At 44.8% G+C, this 22,019-nt stretch overlaps 1 protein-coding gene across 1 annotated transcript in view; it reads right to left on the reverse strand.

Annotated features, from left to right (window-relative positions):
• Positions 1-22,019, reverse strand: part of LOC120027673 (docking protein 6-like) — a 49,766-nt gene that overhangs the window by 13,875 nt on the left and 13,872 nt on the right. Inside the window, exon 2 of the mRNA XM_038972668.1 lies at positions 12,605-12,712. Within this exon, the coding sequence (XP_038828596.1) occupies positions 12,605-12,712 (108 nt within the window). The remainder of the gene's footprint in view (positions 1-12,604; positions 12,713-22,019) is intronic.

The raw sequence follows: 22,019 nt of genomic DNA on the forward strand, positions 1-22,019 counted from the left end.
GAATATCTTGTGCATTTATAGGACTGTTTTCTTCAACAATCCTCTCTGTTCGCTGCTGGACAGATAAGAGCCATTACATTATTGTAGAGCACTCGCTCAGATCCAACCGTGGGCACAATGCCAGCCTGATGGGAATGTATTACGTGGGCTCACTGCCCGTATACTGTAGTAAAATGTGTGTGTGTGTGTGTGCGTGCGAGTGTTCGTCCCTGCGTGCGTGTTTCCTATATAGTAAAAACCTGACTGTTAGAGCTCAGAGCCACGAGCCATGCTAACATGCCACATGCAGAATAAAGATTTCTACCTTTAATTCGATTATTGCTAGTGAAATAAATTCAATTTTCCATGAACAGCATTTTCTGTTCAAGACTGTTGTGAAACTGCATCACAAGGCATTGTGATGATGAGGTTGTACAAAATTTATTGAATACCATTATCCTCAGTATTCATTATCCAGAAAATAGCATTGATACCATCTGTTTGCATCGCTGATGTGAGGAAGTCAATATGGTTCATATCTTAACCCAGAAAAATAATTATAACACGGAACTGGCAGCAAAAACCACATCAGCACTGGAGCTAGCTGGGCTCTATATGCATAGCCAGTCTCCTCTCCTCCCCTTCCCTTCCCTCCCCTCCTCCCCTCCCCTCCCCTCCTCCCCTCTCCTCTCCTCTCCTCTCCTCTCCTCTCCTCTCCTCTTTGATGATCTTCTCTTTCCTCTCAGAACATAGCCACAAAGCTGTTGTCAAGAATATAGCCCAAAGGCATAAACTCTCTAAAAGTTACTTCTCTACAGTTTACTGCTTATTTATTTACGGTTTATGAACCAAACCATTGGTAGCATCATATGGCTGCAAATGCTTTTGTCAAAAGCTCATGACATAGAGGCAGCCAAAACAGTAAACAAGTGAGACAGGGAGTGGGTCCTGCTGAATAATTTTTTTGAATTATTCAGTTGTATACTCCGAGTCAATATTCACATAATAATAAGGAATTCCCCTTGACCACACCCACAAATTGGGGAACACAAACGTTATTTCCCATTGACACCCAGTGTAAAAGAGCCAACTTTGTCATCGTTTTTTGTTATACAGAAATAACAAAACATGCTGAAAATCTGATGTGTTGTTTAATGTTCATGTAGCCAGGTCAAAAATCCTGACCTATGGTTCACAATGCTCCCACGTAGGGAAATAGAGCCTGCGAAAATAGCCGTGCGGCTTCCGCCTATTCGGCATGAGAGAGTGGGAAACTGTGGGGAGCCGGTATCCAAGTAGGCTACACATACAGTACAGTCAAAAGTTAGGACACACCTACTCGGTCAAGGGATTTCCTTTTTTTTAAACTATTTTCTACATTGTAGAATAATAGTGAAGACATCAAAACTATGGAATAACACATATGGAATCATGTAGTAACCAAAAAAGTGTTCAACAAATCAAAATATATTGTATATTTTAGATTATTCAAAGTAGCCACCCTTTGCCTTGATGACAGCTTTGCAGACGCTTGTTATTCTCTCAACCAGCTTCATGGGGAATGCTTTTTCCAACATTCTTGAAGTAGTTCCCACATATGCTGAGCACTTGTTGGCTGCTTTTCCTTCACTCTGCGGTCCAACTCATCCCAAACCATCTCAATTGGGTTGAGGTTGGGTGATTGTGGAGGCCAGGTCAACTGATGCAGCACCATCACTCTCATTGGTCAAATAGCCCTTACACAGCCTGGAGGTGTGTTTTGGGTAATTCTCCTGTTGAAAAACAAGATAGTACCACTAAGCGCAAACCAGATGGGATGGCGTATCGCTGCATAATGCTGTGGTAGCCATGTTGGTTAAGTGTGCGTTGAATTCTAAATAAATCACTGACAGTGTCACCAGCAAAGCATCCCCACACCTCCTCCTCCATGCTTCACGGTGGGAACCACACATGCGGAGATCATCCGTTCACCTACTCTGCGTCTCACAAAGACACGGCGGTTGGAACAAAAAATCTCAAGTTTGAACTCATCAAACCAAAGGACAGATTTCCACAGGTCTAATGTACATTGCTCGTGTTTCTTGGCCCAAGTAAGTCTCTTTTTTTTGTTGGTGTCTTTTAGTAGTGGTTTCTTTGCAGCAATTCGACCATGAAGGCCTGATTCACGCAGTCTCCTCTGAACAGTTGATGTTGAGATGTGTCTGTTTTGTGGCTGCAATCTGAGGTGCAGTTAACTCTAATGAACTTACTCTCTGCAGCAGAGGTAACTCTGGGTCTTCCTTTCCTGTGGCGGTCCTCATGAGAGCCAGTTTCATCATTGCGCTTGATGTGTTTTTGCGACTGCACTTGAAGAAACTTTCAAAGTTCTTGACATTTTCCGGATTGACTGACCTTGATGTCTTAAAGTTATGGCTTCTGAGTGGCGCAGCGGTCTAAGGCACTGCATTGCAGTGCTAGAGACGTCACTACAGATCCTGGTTTGATTCTGGGCTGTTTCACAACCGGCTGTGATTGAGAGTCCCATAGGGCGGCAAACAATTGGCCTAGCATCGTCCAGGTTAGGGCCGGAGTAGGCTGTCATTGGAAATAATAATTTGTCCTTAGCTGACTTACCTAGTTAAACAAAGGTTACATTATTATTTAAATGTTTTTTTGTTTTTTTAAATGACGGAATGTCATTGCTCTTTGCTTATTTGAGCTGTTCTTGCGATAATATGGACTTGGTCTTTTAACAAATAGGGCTATCTTCTGTATACCACCCCTACCTTGTCACAACACAACTGATTGGCTCAAAGAAAGAAATTCCACAAATGTACCAATTTAACACCTGTTAATTGAAATGTACTCCAGGTGACTACCTCATGAAGCTGGTTGAGAGAATGGCAAGAGTGTGCAAAGCTGTCATCAAGGCAAAGGGTGGCTACTTTGAAGATTCTCAAATATAAAATATATTTCGATTTGTTCAAAAAAAAATTGGTTACTACATGATTCCATATGTGTTATTTCATAGTTTTGATGTCTTCACTATTATTTTACAATGTAAAAAATAGTCAAAACAAAGAAAAACCCTGGAATGAGTAGGTGTCCAAACTTTTGACTGGTACTGTATCTATCTGTGTGGAAAACATTCAATCACCGGTAAGACATTTCACTTGTTTAATATACTCAGTTTGTACTGAAACTCCATTCACTACTTGTAGCTGTAAAATCCGTTTGTTTGTGTTGTTGGGAAGCCTATAATATAAAACGTTCTACGTAGTGAGAATGCTCCGGAGCAAGCAATGTTGAAAAGTCATCTTTGTACTTTTCTTAAATCTAGTTTTGCAATTTATTAAAACAAGCAAACAAGAAAATTGCTTTGAAAAAGGTCATGTTTTTGCTGTGAGACAACGGGGTAACCTAGGTAACCACAGGTTGTTTTCCTGACAGGCGGGCATGGCCGCAACGTTCTATCTACGCAGCACCCTTCGAAACACAAAAGCAAATCCACTGTTGTTGTTGTTGTTGTTTTTAAGTTCTCTCTGGAGCACTGTTCTGGAACCCCTCGGATGGAACCTTTCCTAATCTGTGTGGGGATTCTAGGGAAGCGTTTTCATGTGCACTGGGGAACACTGTGGGGAAGCATTATCAGGTGCACTGGTGCATGTGTTCTGTCATCACTCACTTTTGCTGTGGGTAGCAGACATCTCTAGGAGAGGTTAACACTACACAGGCATTTCAATTTGATGGAATGATGTAGTAGAAAAAGTTACGTAGCTATTGCAAATCAGCATAGGCCTCCAGTCAGTCAACCCCTTGATGAGGTGGGGAAGTGACTGATAACTAATGATAGTGTATTAGACAGTGTGTTATAGGGCCTTAAAGGGCCCCTCTCATAATACAGCCACATATTAAAGAGCCCAGACACATCAAACACTGGTGTCCCAGCAAGTCCCTATCTGAGGCCACATCTCCTCTCCTCCCATCACTACAGCAGAGCCACTTAACTCACTTAACATCATCCTTGCCACTGATAATGAGGCCTAATTGGGGTATTTTCAAAGTGTTTAAGAAGCGGGGAGAGATATATTATATTCCAGATTATCCTCCTCAAAGGAAGAGAAAGACCCCGGAGGAACGAGATAAAGCATCCAAATGTGCCTTAAAAGATTCCCGAACAGCAATCTTTACCCCATGTGAAATTATTTAATGAAAGACAAATACAATTATTTTTTGGGGTCGGTTTGTGCGTAATATGATTTAACTGATTGATGTGTAATAAAATAAGTGCTTGGCGATATTGTCTGAGGGGAAATGGTGGTTGGGGCTTGTTATTGGGTAAACATTAAGGTTGTGGCTAAGTTGTGATGGGAGGTGGTGCCGTAAAAAGGGTCAACAGACTCAGACAAATTAATTTCTGTCTGGCCTTGTGCTGCGTCTAAAAACATATCTGTCTACTGAGTGTACCCTTCATATCAAGACAAACATTTTTGGAGAGCCAATGAGGTGAATATATATATATATATATATATATATATATATATACAGTTGAAGTCGGAAGTTTACATACACTTAGGTTGGAGTCATTAAAACTCGTTTTTCAACCACTCCACAAATGTCTTTTTAACAGTTTTGGCAAGGCAGTTAGGACATCTACTTTGTGCATGACACAAGTAATTTTTCCAACAATTGTTTACAGACAGATTATTTCACTTATAATTCACTGTATCACAATTCCAGTGGGTCAGAAGTTTACATACACTAAGTTGACTGTGCCTTTAAACAGCTTGGAAAATTCCAGAAAATGATTTCATGGCTTTAGAAGCTTCTGATAGGCTAATTGTGCAGTGTATGCGTAACTGGCTGCAGGGAAGTCAGGCGCAGGAGAGCAGAATTGGGTAGCAAACAGAGCCCATTATTACGGCGAACAGACACACGGCACTAAGAACAATAAACAAATACGGGTTGACATAACCCGGAGCAAACCAGTCTGACGTACACATACACGTAACAACAAACAATTCCACACACAAACATGGGGGGAACAGAGGGTTAAATACACGTCAAATTATGAGGAAATGTAAACCAGGTGTGCGGGAAAACAAGACAAAACAAATGGAAAATGAAAAGTGGATCGGCGATGGCTAGAAGACCGGTGACGTTGACCGCCGAACGCCGCCCGAACAAGGAGAGGAACCGACTTCGAATGAAGCCGCGCGCCGACATCGGCCTCGAGGACGACCCGGAGGGCGAGGTGCAGGGCGATCTGGAGGGAGATGGTGGAACTCCCGCAGCATTGAAGGGTCCAACACGTCCTCCACCGGAACCCAGCATCTCTCCTCCGGACCGTACCCCTCCCACTCCACGAGGTACTGAAGGCCCCTCGCCCGACGCCTCGAATCCAGTATGGAGCGAACGGCGTACGCCGGAGCCCCCTCGATGTCCAGAGGGGGCGGAGGAACCTACCGCACCTCAGACTCCTGGAGTGGACCAGCCACCACCGGCCTGAGGAGAGACACATGGAACTAGGGGTTAATACGGTAGTCGGGGGGAGCTGTAACCTGTAACACACCTCGTTCAGTCTCCTCAGGACTTTGAACGGACCCACAAACCGCGGACCCAGCTTCCGGCAGGGCAGGCGGAGGGGCAGGTTTCGGGTCGAGAGCCAGACCCAGTCCCCCGCTGCGAACACCTGGGCCTCACTGCGGTGACGGTCTGCGCTGGCTTTCTGGCGCAGCACGGTGCGCTGAAGGTGAACATGGGCGGCGTCCCATGTCTCCTCCGCTCGCCGGAACCAGTCATCCACCGCAGGAGCCTCGGTCTGACTCTGATGCCAAGGAGCCAGAACCGGCTTATACCCCAGTACGCACTGGAAGGGGGAGAGGTGGAGGAGTGGCGAAGCGAGTTCTGGGCCATCTCTGCCCAGGGCACGAACGCCGCCCACTCCCCCGGCCGGTCAATATGACCGGCCTGGCAATACGACCGCAGAAACCTACCCACATCCTGGTTAACTCTCTCCACCTGCCCATTACTCTCGGGGTGAAAACCCGAGGTAAGGCTGATCGAGAACCCCAGATGCTCCATGAACGCTCTCCAGACCCTCGACGTGAACTGGGGACCCCGGTCAGACACTATATCATCAGGCACCCCGTAGTGCCGGAAGACGTGAGTGAACAAGGCCTCCGCAGTCTGTAGGGCCGTTGGGAGACCGGGCAGAGGGAGGAGACGACAGGACTAAGAAAAATTGTCCACAACGACCAGGATCGTAGTGTTACCCTGTGAAGGAGGAAGATCGGTAAGGAAATCGACCGACAGGTGCGACCAAGGCCGTTGTGGAACGGGTAAGGGGTGTAGCTTACCTTTGGGCAGGTGCCTAGGAGCCTTACACTGGGCGCACACCGAGCAGGAGGAAACATAAACCCTCACGTTCTTAGCCAAAGTGGGTCACGAGTACTTCCCACTCAGACAGCACACCGTCCGACCGATGCCTGGAAGACCAGAGGAGGGTGACGTGTGGGCCCAATAGATCAGCCGGTCACGGACAGCAGACGAACGTACAGACGCCCAGCGGGACACTGGAGGGGAGCGGGCTCTGCACGTAACGCCTGCTTAATGTCCGCGTCCAGCTCCCACACTACCGGCGCCACCAGGCAGGAGCCATGGGCCGCTCCTCTGTGTCATACAGCCGGGACAGTGCATCTGCCTTCATGCTCTGGGAACCTGGTCTGTAAGAAAGGGTGAAAACAAAACGGGTGAAAAACATGGCCCACCTTGCCTGTCGAGGGTTCAGCCTCCTCGCTGCCCAGATGTACTCCAGATTGCGGTGGTCAGTCCAGATGAGAAAAGGGTGTTTAGCCCCCTCAAGCCAATGTCTCCACGCCTTCAAAGGCTTGACAACAGCCAACAGCTCCCAGTCGCCCACGTCGTAGTTTCGCTCCGCTGGGCTGAGCTTCTTCGAGAAGAAGGCACAGGGGCGGAGCTTCGGTGGCGTACCCGAGCACGGCTCCTATCCCAGCCTCGGACGCGTCCACCTCCACTATGAACGCCAAAGAGGGATCCGGATGGGCCAGCACAGGTGCCGAGGTAAACAGAGCCCTCAGGTGACCAAAAGCCCTGTCCGCCTCAGCCGACCACTGCAAACGTACCGGGCCCCCCTTTATTTTTTATTTATTTTATTTCACCTTTATTTAACCAGGTAGGCTAGTTGAGAACAAGTTCTCATTTGCAACTGCGACCTGGCCAAAAGATAAAGCACAGCAATTTGACACATACAACAACACAGAGTTACACATGGAATAAACAAAACATACAGTCAATAATACAGTAGAAAAATAAGTCTATATACAATGTGAGCAAATGAGGTGAGATAAGGGAGGTAAAGGCAAAAACATTTTTTTTTAAATAATAAAAAATTAAATTAAATTAATAAAAAAAGGCCATGGTGGCGAGGTAAATACAATATAGCAAGTAAAACACTGGAATGGTAGATTTGCAGTGGAAGAATGTGCAAAGTAGAAATAAATGGGGTGCAAAGGAGCAAAATAAATACATAAATACAGTAGGGGAAGAGGTAGTTGTTTGGGCTAAATTATAGATAGGCTATGTACAGGTGCAGTAATCTGTGATCTGCTCTGACAGCTGGTGCTTAAAGCTAGTGAGGGAGATAAGTGTTTCCAGCTTCAGAGATTTTTGCAGTTCGTTCCAGTCATTGGCAGCAGAGAACTGGAAGGAAAGACGACCAAAGGAGGAATTGGCTTTGGGGGTGACCAGTGAGATATACCTGCTGGAGCACGTGCTACGGGTGGGTGCTGCTATGGTGACCAGTGAGCTGAGATAAGGCGGGGCTTTACCTAGCAGAGAATTGTAGATAACCTGTAGCCAGTGGGTTTGGCGACGAGTATGAAGCGAGGGCCAACCAACGAGAACGTACAGGTCGCAATGGTGGGTAGTGTATGGGGCTTTGGTGACAAAACGGATGGCACTGTGATAGACTGCATCCAGTTTGTTGAGTAGAGTGTTGGAGGCTACTTTATAGATGACATCACCGAAGTCGAGGATCGGTAGGATGGTCATTCTTTTTTTTTTTTTACATTTTCCAATTAAGAACATTCAAGACAAAAGTGAAAAGATATTAGACAACAATAGGACAAAGTGACAGTAACAGACGAGCGTAACAAAGAAAAAATAGAACAAATTATAATTATATATACAAACATACAATAAAAAAATTATAATAATGAGACATAGGCTACATATTATACATTACGTGTGAAACATTATATAAGGATTATATAGAGATTCAATCAATGTGGGGGAGATTCTCCATATAGTCAATAAAAGGTTAGGATGGTCAGTTTTACGAGGGTATGTTTGGCAGGATGTGTGAAGGATGCTTTGTTGCGATATATAGGAAGCCGATTCTAGATTTCATTTTGGATCGGAGATGCTTTATGTGAGTCTGGAAGGAGAGTTTACAGTCTAACCAGACACCTAGGTATTTGTAGTTGTCCACGTATTCTAAGTCAGAGCCGTCCAGAGTAGTGATGCTGGACGGGCGAGCAGGTGCGGGCAGTGATCGGTTGAATAGCATGCATTTAGTTTTACTTGCATTTAAGAGCAGTTGGAGGCCACGGAAGGAGAGTTGTATGGCATTGAAGTTCATCTGGAGGTTAGTTAACACAGTGTCCAAAGAGGGGCCAGAAGTATACAGAATGGTGTCGTCTGCGTAGAGGTGTATCAGAGAATCACCAGCAGCAAGAGCAACATCATTGATGTATACAGAGAAGAGAGTCAGCCCTAGGATTGAACCCTGTGGCACCCCCATAAAGACTCCCGTGCCTAGCACCACGGGAAACGCAGGAGAGTCAATGAGGAAGAGACTGATTCTCTCCTTGTGACCCACCTGCGTCACCATGCCCAAAGGAGTGGTGGCCTCCCTAATCAACCCTGACCCTAATGGTCGACTGTCTAAGGCGGGAACTGGGAAGGGCATAGCCACTGGAACAATGGGGATCCCTAAGCTATGGGCGAATGATCTGTCTATAAATTTCCCAGCCGCGCCTGAATCGACGAGCGCCTTATGCTGGGAATCCGGGGAAAACTCAGGAAAAGTGACATACAAAAACATGTGTGCAACAGAGGGCTCTGGGTGAGAATGGTGCCGGCTTACCTGGGGTGAAGCCAGAGTGCCCTGCCTGCTGCCTCGACCCCCAGAGAAACAAACCCAGCACCAACCGGCAGTGTGACCTCTGCGGCCACAGGTGGTGCACAAGAAGGAACCTCCTCCAGTCTCCCTGAGCGCAGCACCTCCCAACTCCATGGGCATCGGAGCGGTGGTGCTGGGGGATGGAACCGACAGACCCCGATCTAAACGTCCACGGGTAGCCAGCAGGTTATCCAGCCGAATGGACAGGTCCACCAGCTGGTCGAAGGTGAGGGTGGTGTCCCTGCAGGCCAACTCCCGACGGACGTCCTCGCGCAAACTGCAGTGATAGTGGTCGATCAGGGCCCTGTCGTTCCATCCCGCGTCGGCGGCCAGGGTCCAAAAGTCCATTGCGAACTCCTGCGCGCTCCTCGTCCCCTGCCTCAGGTGGAAGAGACGTTCACCCGCTTAGCCGCTCTACCCTCGGGCGGGTGGTCGAAGACTGCCCGGAAGCGGCGGTTGAAATCCTTGAAGTGGTCCAGCGCCGCATCTCCTTCTCCCCACACAGCGTTGGCCCACTCCAGGGCTTTCCCCGAGAGGCACGAGACGAGGGCGGACACCCTCTCACGGCCTGAGGGAGCCGGGTGGACGGTCGCCAGATAAAAATCCAGCTGCAGCAAGAAACCCTGGTAGCGTGCGGCCGTCCCATCGCATTCCCTGGGAAGTGCGAGACGAATCCCACTGGAACCGGGTGTGGAGGGGGTGAGTAGCAGAGACCCCTGTTGTGCTGGTGGGGGCGCTGGAGGGACTCTCTGTCTCTCCCAGCGGTCCATTGTCTGGATGACGCGGGCCATGGCGGCGCCGAGATGGTGAATCAACGCAGTGTGCTCCCGGACGCGCTCCTCGACTCAACTACTAGAGGTACCTGCTCCTGCTGACTCCATACTCGGGTGTGGAATTCTGTAGTGTATGCGTAACTGGCTGCAGGGAAGTCAGGCGCAGGAGAGCAGAATTGGGTAGCAAACGGAGCTCTTTATTACGGCGAACAGACACACGGCACTAAGAACAATAAACAAATACGGGTTGACATAACCCGGCGCAAACCAGTCTGACGTGCACATACACGTAACAAACAATTCCACACACAGACATGGGGGGAACAGAGGGTTAAAACTAGACAAAACAAATGGAAAATGAAAAGTGAATTGGCGATGGCTGGAAGACCGGTGACATCGACTGCTGAACGCCGCCAGAACAAGGAGAGGAACTGACTTCGGCGGAAGTCGTGACAAATTGACATCATTTGAGTCAATTGGAGGTGTACCTGTGGATGTATTTCAAGGCCTACCTTCAAACTCAGTCCCTCTTTGCTTGACATCATGGGAAAAATCTAAAGAAATCAGCCAAGACCTCTGAAAAAAATTGTAGACCTCCACAAGTCTGGTTCATCCTTTGGAGCAATTTCCAAATACCTGAAGGTACCACGTTCATCTGTACAAACAATAGTACGCAAGTATAAACCACCAAAAAAAGCCAGACTACGGTTTGCAACTGCACATGGGGACAAAGATCGTACTTTTTGGAGACATGTTCTCTGGTCTGATGAAACAAAAATAGAACTGTTTGGCCATAATGACCATCGTTATATTTTGGGGAAAAAGGGGGAGGCTTGCAAGCTGAAGAACACCATCCCAAACATCATGTTGTGGGGGTGCTTTGCTGCAGGAGGGACTGGTGCACTTCACAAAATAGATGGCATCATGAGGCAGAAAAAGTATGTGGATATATTGAAGCAACATCTCAAGACATCAGTCAGGAAGATAAAGCTCGGTTGCAAATGGGTCTTCCAAATGAACAATGACCCCAAGCATACTTCCAAAGTTGTGGCAAAATGACTTCAGGACAACAAAGGCAAGGTATTGGAGTGGCCATCACAAAGCCCTGACCTCAATCCCGTAGAAAATGTGTGGGTAGAACAAAAAAAGCGTGTGCGAGCAAGGAGGCCTACAAACCTGATTCAGTTACACCAGCTCTGTCAGGAGGAATGGGCCAAAATTCACCCAACTTATTGTGGGAAGCTTGTGGAAGGCTGCCTGAAACATTTGACCCAAGTTAACCTCTCTAGGATAGGTGGGACGGTAGCGTCCCACTTGGCCAAAATCCAGAAAAATGTAGCGCGCCAAATTCAAATATATTACTATAAAAATCAAACTTTCATTAAATCACACATGTAAGATACCAAATTAAAGCTACACTCGTTGTGAATCCAGCCAATGTGTCAGATTTCAAAAAGGACAACAGTAAACAAAGAGAGTGTAGCATATTTCAACCCTGCAGGCACAACACAAAACGCAGAAATAAAATATAAATCATGCCTTACCTTTGACGTGCTTCTTTTGATGGCACTCCAATATGTCCCATAAACATCACAAATGGTCCTTTTGTTCAATTAATTCCGTCCATTTATATCCAAAATGTCCATTTATTTGGCGCGTTTGATCCAGAAAAAAACAGCTTCCAATTTGCGAAACGTCACTACAAAATATCTCAATAGTTACGTGTAAACTTTGCCAAAACATTTCAAACTACTTTTGTAATACAACTGTAGGTATTTTTAAACGTTAATAATCGATCAAATTGAAGACGGGACTATCTGTGTTCAATACAGGAAGACAACAAACTGACGCTACTTTTCGAGTCATGCGCCTCTCTCAAAAAGTACACTTCAAGTGACACTCATTCAAGATGGCCGTACTTCTTCATTACACAAAGGAATAACCTCAACCAATTTCCAAAGACTGGTGACATCCAGTGGAAGTGGTAGGAACTGCAAACAAGTCACTTAGAAATCTAGTATCCCAATGAAAGCTCATTGAACAGACAGTGACCTCAACAAAAAAAAGATCTGAATGGTTTGTCCTCGGGGTTTTGCCTGCTACATAAGTTCTGTTATACTCACAGACATGATTCAAACAGTTTTAGAAACTTCAGAGTGTTTTCTATCCAGATCTACTAATAATATGCATATCTTATATTCTGGGGATGAGTAGAAGGAAGTTGAAATTGGGCACGCTATTTATCCAAAAGTGAAAATGCTGCCCCCTATCCTAGAGAAGTTAAACAATTTAAAGGCAATGCTACCAAATACTAATTGAGTGTATGCAAACTTCTGACCCACTGGGAATGTGATGAAAGAAATAAAAGCTTAAATAAATCCTTCTCTCTACTATTATTCTGACATTTCACATTCTTAAAATAAAGTGGTGATCTTAACTGACACATTTTTTTTCAGATGTCTTTGCTGATTTCTTTAGATTTTTCCCATGATGTCAAGCAAAGAGGCACTGAGTTTGAAGGTAGGCCTTTTTACAAGGATTAAATGTCAGGAATTGTGAAAAAACTGAGTTTACATGTAGTTGGCTAAGGTGTATGTAAACTTCCAACTTCAACTGTATACATATATATATATATAAAAGACAGTGACAGTATAAAAAATGTATTTACCTTGTGAAAGCTTCTGAAGTATGCTGCCTTCTCATCTTGGTACTTCTCTAACCGTCTGGGGCCTTTACTGGACGCCTTCTTAAACACCAACCAGCACCTCTTGAAGATCTATGGAGAACACATGGATAACAGAACCATGAGAATACCATCAAAAGAACCCCAAACCAGGGAGATGTTCCCCTGAAGAATCTGGTCAGACACCCAAACCAGAGAGATGTTCCCCTGAAGAACCTGATCAGAAACCCAAACCATGGAGATGTTCCCCTGGTGAACCTGATCAGAAGAACCCCAAACCAGAGAGATGTTCCCCTGAAGAACCTGATCAGAAACCAAACCATGGAGATGTTCCCCTGGTGAACCTGATCAGAAGAACCCCAAACCAGGGAGATGTTCCCCCCCCAAGAAGTTGATCAGAAACCCAAACCAGAGAGATGTTCCCCTCAAGACTCTGATCAGAAACCCAAACCAGAGAGATGTTCCCCTCAAGAACCTGATCAGAAACCCAAACCAGAGAGATGTTCCCCTCAAGAACCTGATCCGAAACCCCAAACCAGAGAGATGTTCCCCTGAAGAACCTGATCAGAAACCAAAATCAGAGAGATGTACCTCTGAAGAACCTGACCAGAACCCCAAACCAGGGAGATGTATAGTAATAAACAAGACTAAAAACCAGCACACAATGCAACCTTTGAAGTTTGAAAAAAGACGTAACTGATTACACAGCCAAATAAAACAAAATGCTGACATTGTCAAGGGCATTTTTTATCATAACACAATGAAAGGTATTCATTTAGAACATTGGGCTGAGTGTATAACAAAAAACAACTAAAAAACGAAAAAATGAATTTGATACATTAATAAGCATCTTCACTAATTCATTTTCCCATCTACTTTCCAAGCATTCCAGCCAGCCTGTCTCATCATTTATCTGTGTGGATATTAATCCAGACTCAATGAGATGCTCACCGGTGCATCACCACATCAATAACTCAAAGAGCAAATGCTTTCCTCTCAGTCAACTGAAACTGGGCTGTTTGTGCATTAATCTATTTAGCAATCTAGACCTATTTGTTTGGATGCACTGCTACTGCACAGTCACAGATACACACACCCACACCCCCAAAGCCGCACACACACACTGTGTGCCAAAGGGCCACAATAAGGTCAAAATTCGAAAGGGGACATATGCGCTCAAAAACGGTCCCTAACTCTCACACAGGAGAGAGAGAGAGAGATAGAGAGAGAGAGAGAGAGAGAGAGAGAGAGAGAGAGAGAGAGAGAGAGAGAGAGAGAGAGAGAGAGAGAGAGAGAGAGAGTCATGTTAAAATGTTGACAGCTGATATGTCCCGGGTGTTCAGTGAGAGATGATAAAGTAGTGTAATAGTAGCGTAGCCTACTGATGTAGCTTAGTGAGTAATGATTGGCTGACCAAAGTCTGGTACATCCTTCCCTAGAACTCTCTGGATCACACACACACACACACACACACACACACACACACACACACACACACACACACACACACACACACACACACACACACACACACACACACACACACACACACACACACAGAGAGAGAGAGACACAAATAGACACACATACACACACACACTGTGTGCCAAAGAGCCACAACAAGGTCAAGATTGAAAAAGGGACACAGACACTCAAAAACTCTTCGTCTCTTTAAATAAAAGAACTCCACAATCATTCTCCTCTGTCTGTCTGTCTGTCTGTCTGTCTGTCTGTCTGTCTGTCTGTCTGTCTGTCTGTCTGTCTGTCTGTCTGTCTGTCTGTCTGTCTGTCTGTCTGTCTGTCTGTCTGTCTGTCTGTCAATCAGTCTCTCTCCACTTCATTCTCCTCTGTCTGTCTGTCTGTCTCTCTCCACTTCATTCTCCTATGTCTGTCTGTCTGTCTGTCTGTCTGTCTGTCTGTCTGTCTGTCTGTCTGTCTGTCTGTCTGTCTGTCTGTCTGTCTGTCTGTCTGTCTGTCTGTCTGTCTGTGTCTGTCTGTCTGTCTGTCTGTCTGTCTGTCTGTCTGTCTGTCTCTCTCCACTTCATTCTCTCTATCTCTCTCTCTCTCGTTCTGTTTTTTCTCTCTCTGCAAATTTCTCTTTCTTTCCCTCTCTCTGCAAATTTCTCTTTCTTTCCCTCTCTCTTCCATTGCTCTCTCTCTCTCTTTCATGAAGGATACATTGAATCAGACCAGAATAATCCACATCTGTCTGTCTGTCTGTCTGTCTCTCTCCACTTCATTCTACTCTGTCTTTCTGTCTGTCTGTCTCTCTCCACTTCATTCTCCTCTGTCTGTCTGTCTGTCTGTCTGTCTGTCTGTCTGTCTGTCTGTCTGTCTGTCTGTCTGTCTGTCTGTCTGTCTCCACGTCATTCTCCTCTGTCTGTCTGTCTCTCTCCACTTCATTCTCCTCTGTCTGTTTGTCTGTCTCTCTCCACTTCATTCTCCTCTGTCTGTCTGTCTGTCTGTCTGTCTGTCTGTCTGTCTGTCTGTCTGTCTGTCTGTCTGTCTGTCTGTCTGTCTGTCTCTCTCCACTTCATTCTCCTCTGTCTGTCTGTCTGTCTGTCTGTCTGTCTGTCTGTCTGTCTGTCTGTCTGTCTGTCTGTCTGTCTGTCTGTCTGTCTGTCTGTCAATCAGTCTCTCTCCACGTCATTCTCCTCTGTCTGTCTGTCTGTCTCTCTCCACTTCATTCTCCTATGTCTGTCTGTCTTGCTCCACTTCATTCCCCTCTGTCTGTCTGTCTGTCTGTCTCCACTTCATTCTCCTCTGTCTGTCTGTCTGTCTGTCTGTCTGTCTGTCTGTCTGTCTGTCTGTCTGTCTGTCTGTCTGTCTGTCAATCAGTCTCTCTCCACTTCATTCTCCTCTGTCTGTCTGTCTGTCTCTCTCCACTTCATTCTCCTATGTCTGTCTGTCTGTCTGTCTGTCTGTCTGTCTGTCTGTCTGTCTGTCTGTCTGTCTGTCTGTCTGTCTGTCTGTCTGTCTGTCTGTCTGTCTGTCTGTCTGTCTGTCTGTCTCTCTCCACTTCATTCTCTCTATCTCTCTTTCTCTCGTTCTGTTTTTTCTCTCTCTGCAAATTTCTCTTTCTTTCCCTCTCTCTGCAAATTTCTCTTTCTTTCCCTCTCTCTTCCATTGCTCTCTCTCTCTCTTTCATGAAGGATACATTGAATCAGACCAGAATAATCCACATCTGAACACCTTATTCTTCAGTATTTTCTTATTCTAGTAGTACACCCATAACCTATATCATCCATAGTCTATATCATCCATAGTCTATATCATCCATAACCTATAACATCCATAGCCTATAACATCCATAACCTATATCATTCATAATTTATAACATCCATAGCCTATATCATCCATAACCTATATCATTCATAACTTATAACATCCATAGCCTATATCATCCATAACTTAACATCCATAACCTATATCATCCATAGCCTATATCATCCATAACCTATAACATCCATAGCCTATATCATCCATAACCTATAGTATCCATAGCCTATAACATCCATAGCCTATATCATCCATAACCTATATCATTCATAACTTATATCATCCATAACCTATAACATCCATAGCATATATCATCCATAACCTATAACATCCATAGTCTATATCATCCATAACCTATAACATCCATAGCCTATATCATCCATAACATATAGCATCCATAACCTATATCATTCATAACTTATATCATCCATAACCTATAACATCCATAGCCTATATCATCCATAACCTATAACATCCATAGCCTATATCATCCATAACCTATAACATCCATAGCCTATATCATCCATAGCCTATAGCATCCATAACCTATATCATCCATAACAGAGCAGACACTGAATGTGAAAGATCCTTAGTCATTGTAACTTTTTACATCCTTATACTACTACTGTGTGATTTACTCTGACTCTGAGATGTCAGTTGAAGATGTCACACCTCCCCCCTGTGGTCTTTTAATACTTTATATCTCCCTGACAGCTTGGCTCACGGACCTCTTGGCTCGCCTCCACTTTATTATCCTAATATAATTATTGTATGGCATCCGGAAAGACCAGGGAAGGTGTCCTCTACCCTTAACGGTCTGTGTAAATGCATAAAGCGCCTCTCCGTCTCAAACAGAGTGATTTAAACCAAATACAAATATACAGCCCATTAATGATAAATGCAATAGCTTGAGATTGTTGTGATATTGTGCATTTAAATAGAGCATGCGGTTACCAGTAGCAACTTTGGGATGACTGGAACACTGTTGTGAAAACTGTAGTGGACTTAAAATATGCACTTATCTGAAGTGCATTTATAAGGAGTCAACTATAACTTATTAGGCCTAATACCATATCCAGGGGCTTCATGTTGAAGAAGAGGATCTTTCAATTTCCTGTCTGAGATAGCTAGCTGATATTAATCTGTGTGATGTATGATTAACACTCTCTGCATCGTCATCGTGGGGGGACTGTGTATCCAGGATTCATTTGTTTACTCTATAAAAGGAACACAGCGCCTGAACTTCGCACTCCAGGTAATTGACTGGAGTGAATTCCTGCCTTGGTTCTTATCTGTTCTGTTCCTACTGATGGGCCTCGAGGCCATTAGTGAGGCTCATGACTATTATACAGAGAAAACAAGAGAGAGAAAGAGGGGGAGAGAGAGAAAGAGAGAGAAAGGGATGGAGAGAGTGAGAGAGAGAGATGGGGGAAGAGAGGGGCAGAGAGAGAAAGAGAGAGAGATAGAGAGAGAGAGAGAGAGGTACACAACGTAATGCTTTAATGTAGAATGGGACACTTAAGGTAATGATGGGCTGTACCTATAAAGTGCTTTCTTACTTCTGCATTTATTAATCAGGACACAAGAGGCCATAGTCAATAACCAATCTATTTTCTGAATAGTTTACCTAAGGACAAAACAACACTATATTACATGAAACCCCAAGAGGTAAGAATGAGCTGTCTAGTCGTTGATCATAACCTACAGCTCCAGTATGTGGCAAGTCATATAGAAACTGACTCAACTGTTGTCTCAAAATCCCTTCTGGGGCGATGAAACAAAACCATTCATTGCCTACCAAACACAAAGTAATTCACTCTGAGAATGCTGAGATTAAGTCATTACAACACTACAAAAGCAAGCTCAGAGAGAGAGCTACAGTGTTTATAAGAACAAAAGGTATGAAGGAAAAGGCTTAATTTCGCCTGTTCCACAGTTGTCAAATGCTTTGTCAAGGAGGGCCTATTCTTGGCAGTGTTTCTAGGTGTTACTTAGGAGGACTCTTACACTGATTTTAATTACATGGAGGTGAATGAGACTCTGAAGCTTCTAGAATGTGTGACTAATTAGAATGCCGGAACACTATTCCATGCGAGGGTGAGTGTGTGAGTGTATTTGTGTGTTGCCGCAGAACAAAGCCTCATCGCCCAGAAATAAAAATATATATATTATCAAGAAAAGGGGATGTTATGGGAGTACAATCAGCATCTTTTCTTTGAGGTGTGATCTAAGTTGCAGAGGATGAAATCACTGGTTTATACTACAATAGCCCATTCAATTTGTGTGAAGAATTACCCCTGAGAAATGTTGCTGTAGCTACTGTATGTTACTGTCTTTTGACTGTAACAAATAACCCTTTTCCATTTGTCTACAAGAGCTTTAAAGAAGAGTATTATATTTTTCATGCTGCTTTAGTCCCTTATCGTATAACAAAGCAACAACACTGAAAGGATTTGTATACAAGCGGTACACAAGGTACCCAATGAGAACTATATTGATTTCAGTGTGGAAATAAACCAATTGTACAAAACACCAACAACTATGGCTCACAAAGACATATTATGGCCAAAAGAACAGACTAAATGCATCACAGTGTAGCTTTGTTCATCAGCTTTGACCTGCCTCTCAGCAGAGGTCCAGAGGCTGAATATGGACTGGAGCACATCTCTCGGCTCTCTGAGGCAGAGACATGCTGATTGCACTCTGAAATCTCAATGGCTGATTAATCACTGGAAGTCCTGACCTGTCTTTATGAGTGTTCAGAACAACCCAGACCTTCCAAATCATAACACTCCTCTTCACAGATGTTTCAGATCAGAATACTATTCAATGCTCAGCACACAAACAGGTCAAATATGTTGTAAATATTTAGCCATGACAACCTATTGTACATACAATATGATCACAAGCCAATGATATCCTATATGGGTAGTAGGACTGAGTGTTTCTTCAGGATACATGACTCATACAAAATGCTAGAGGCAGAGGCCACAGGCATTTTGGATCGAAAGTAAACTGGGTCATGAAAATGCACTTTGCAATAATTTGGGGTTTTCTGAAGTTGAAAACAAACTAATTTAAAATATATATTTTTTCCATCTCTGTGCCATAGTTTGTTTTGTGCAGTGAAAGCTTCCTGAGTATGATCTTAGCTGATCAAAAGACAACAGAACACAGCTGGAGATGAGTGTGTGTGTGTGTGTGTGTGTGTGTGTGTGTGTGTGTGTGTGTGTGTGTGTGTGTGTGTGTGTGTGTGTGTGTGTGTGTGTGTGTGTGTGTGTGCGTGCGTGCGTGCGTGCGTGCATCCCAGCCAGCCTGCATGTGTGACCTTTCGTGCTCCAACAGGAGGAGACATGACAGCCAGCTGTGTGGGACTGAGGAAGAGATTCTCTCATCACCTTTATATGTCTGGATACAGACCTGGGGAAGCAGCTGGCACAGCCCTGGGCTCGCTCATTAGCTGTGCGTGTGTGTGTGTGTGTGTGTGTGTGTGTGTGTGTGTGTGTGTGTGTGTGTGCGCGTGCGTGCGTGCGTGCGTGCGTGCGTGCGTGTGCGCGCGTGTGTGCGTGTGTGCATGTGTGTACGTGCGTGTGAACGGAGGCCGTCCAGTTTGTAGTCAACCTGTTATTTTCAAGACAGAATGCTTTAGCACCCACAAGGCTACTTTATCAGAGCAAATAATATTCTAATTCTACTTAAACTACATAAAATTCATGGAACAGAGGCAGTAAAAGTGCTCCTTTAGAAGTAAAGAGGTGAAATCACATTTTAAACCCCGGTAATAAGTCACCACAGTCATTTCCTGTAAGTGGCCCCTGATGCTAAGTCCCTCCATTAACTACTCTCGGAACATTGTGAAAGTTTCAGCGTTATTGAAGATGTGTCTGGTCTCTCAATAAAACATAAGCGAACTCCCCCGTAGGCACATTACTCACCTGCTGAACGGGCGGAGAAACCATCTAAAGACATGAAAATGATTTCCAATGACAGCTACTGTAGCTCCAGGTATATGACTTCTCTCACATCTGCTAAAAATAGCAAAGCCTGTCTGCAAGTTCTGTTCAGGAACGAACAGAGTTTAATATTGAAACATAATCAAAACCTCAGAGAGAAGTGTGCTCACAGTAACATCCACTAGTTCTCAGGTGCTGGGTAAGAGGACAAATGTAATGTTGAGATGAGACCAGAACTCTGGTTTATGTTTCCAGAAAGGGAAGCTTGATTTGAAAAGGAAGCACGGATAGGATGAATGACAACTTTTCGACCATTGCCTGGAGATAACATTTTATTCTACAGCCTTAGGCTATTTCAGCTGATATTTAGCAGCTTTTAAAATGTTTTATATAACTAGTCAAGTCAGTTTAGAACAAATTCTTATTTACAAAGACAGCCTACCTCAGCCAAAACCGGACGACGCTGGGCCTATGGGACTCCCAATTACAGCCGGTTGTGATACAGCCTGAAATCGAACCAGGGTCTGTCGTGACACCTCAAGCACTGAGATGCAGTGCCTTAGACTGCTGCGCCACTCGGGAGCCCACATCCATACAGTAGTGTCTGGTACTTACTTCAAGGAATTAAACTACGATACCAACATTTGTAACATAGTAGCGTTTATTTCAATCAATCCCAAACACACAGAAAAAAGAACAATCATCAACAACCATCGTATTGCCATTCTACAAAGTCACTTCTAAGCCAATACCAAATGAAAAGCCTAGTATAGTGTAACCAATATGGACGTAGCTACAGTAGCATGTAGCCCATACTCTTTCAGCCACAGTACCATGGCCTGAGCTCCCCCCCACAGAGTGCACCATATTCCTATGGTGATAATGACTGCTGATGGACTATGACAGACCAGGCCCTGCAATATCAGCTGCTGCTGTTGGCAATCAATTTCAGACAGCGGCGGGCCAGCGCTGGGCCAGTACCGCGGTCCATCTTCATAATTTGATTTGTTATCCCGTCGGACAGTTGGTACAGCAATCATAGCAGCTATAATTTCCCTCACCCCCCCCCCCACAGCCCCACCCCGCACAAGAACATTTCTACAATTTGACAGCAAATGTGATGACTAGAAATGTCTATTTAATTGCACCCGTGACCCTACTCCCTCCCTCCCAATCCTGAAAATCGTAAACGCACACCGTACCTCGATCGCACTCCCAAACATCTCCCTAAAACACACACACCTACATCCATTCTCACCCAACACTAATCCACACATATATAGTAGCCACATACACAAACACACAAATGCTCATACACACACACATCCATTCCCACCCCCTTAATATGTTTGGACATCCCATAATGTTGTAATTGGGCCCTGACTACAGCTGTTGGCGAGGTAGTAAGGCTGCTGCACCACTCCGCGCCCCAGTTAATCATAGATTACTTTATCTGGGCCACTCCAAATCCTCATGTGTCAACAGTGCTACCTCAGCACCATGTAATCACTGCATCCCCCTCTTTCAATCTCTCTCGCTTTCTCTCTCCCTCCATCTCTCTCTTTCAATCTCTCTCGCCTTTCTCCCTCTTTCCATCTCTCTCTTTCAATCTCTCTCGCTTTCTCTCTCCCTCCATCTCTCTCTTTCAGTCTCTCTCGCCTTTCTCCCTCTTTCCATCTCTCTCTTTCAATCTCTCTCGCTTTCTCTCTCCCTCCATCTCTCTCTTTCAGTCTCTCGCTTTCTCCCTTTTTCCATCTCTCTCTTTCAGACTCTCGCTTTCTCTCTCCCTCCATCTCTCTCTTTCAGTCTCTCGCTTTCTCCCTTTTTCCATCTCTCTCTTTCAGTCTCTCTCGCTTTCTCTCTCTATATATCTCCTTATGTTGGGTTCTCTCTCTCTTTCTGACTGCCTTTCTCTCTCTCTCTCTATCTATCTTTTCCCTCCTTTCTCCAGACTATATCCATGTCTTCCTTTCCTCTTTCTTTACCCCTCCATCCCTCTTTTCCCCCTTCCTCTTTCCCTATGCATGGCTACAGCTCCTCGTCAACATTAATGGGCCAAATCAGTCCAGAAATGTAATATCCATGTCCTAATGGGATAGAGTGAGATACATGATAACTCTATGTTATACATTCTGCCTGTGACACTGACTGCTATTGAACATGACATC

The sequence above is a fragment of the Salvelinus namaycush genome, chromosome 33, assembly GCF_016432855.1.
Source record: "Salvelinus namaycush isolate Seneca chromosome 33, SaNama_1.0, whole genome shotgun sequence".
Taxonomy (NCBI): Eukaryota; Metazoa; Chordata; class Actinopteri; order Salmoniformes; family Salmonidae; genus Salvelinus; species Salvelinus namaycush.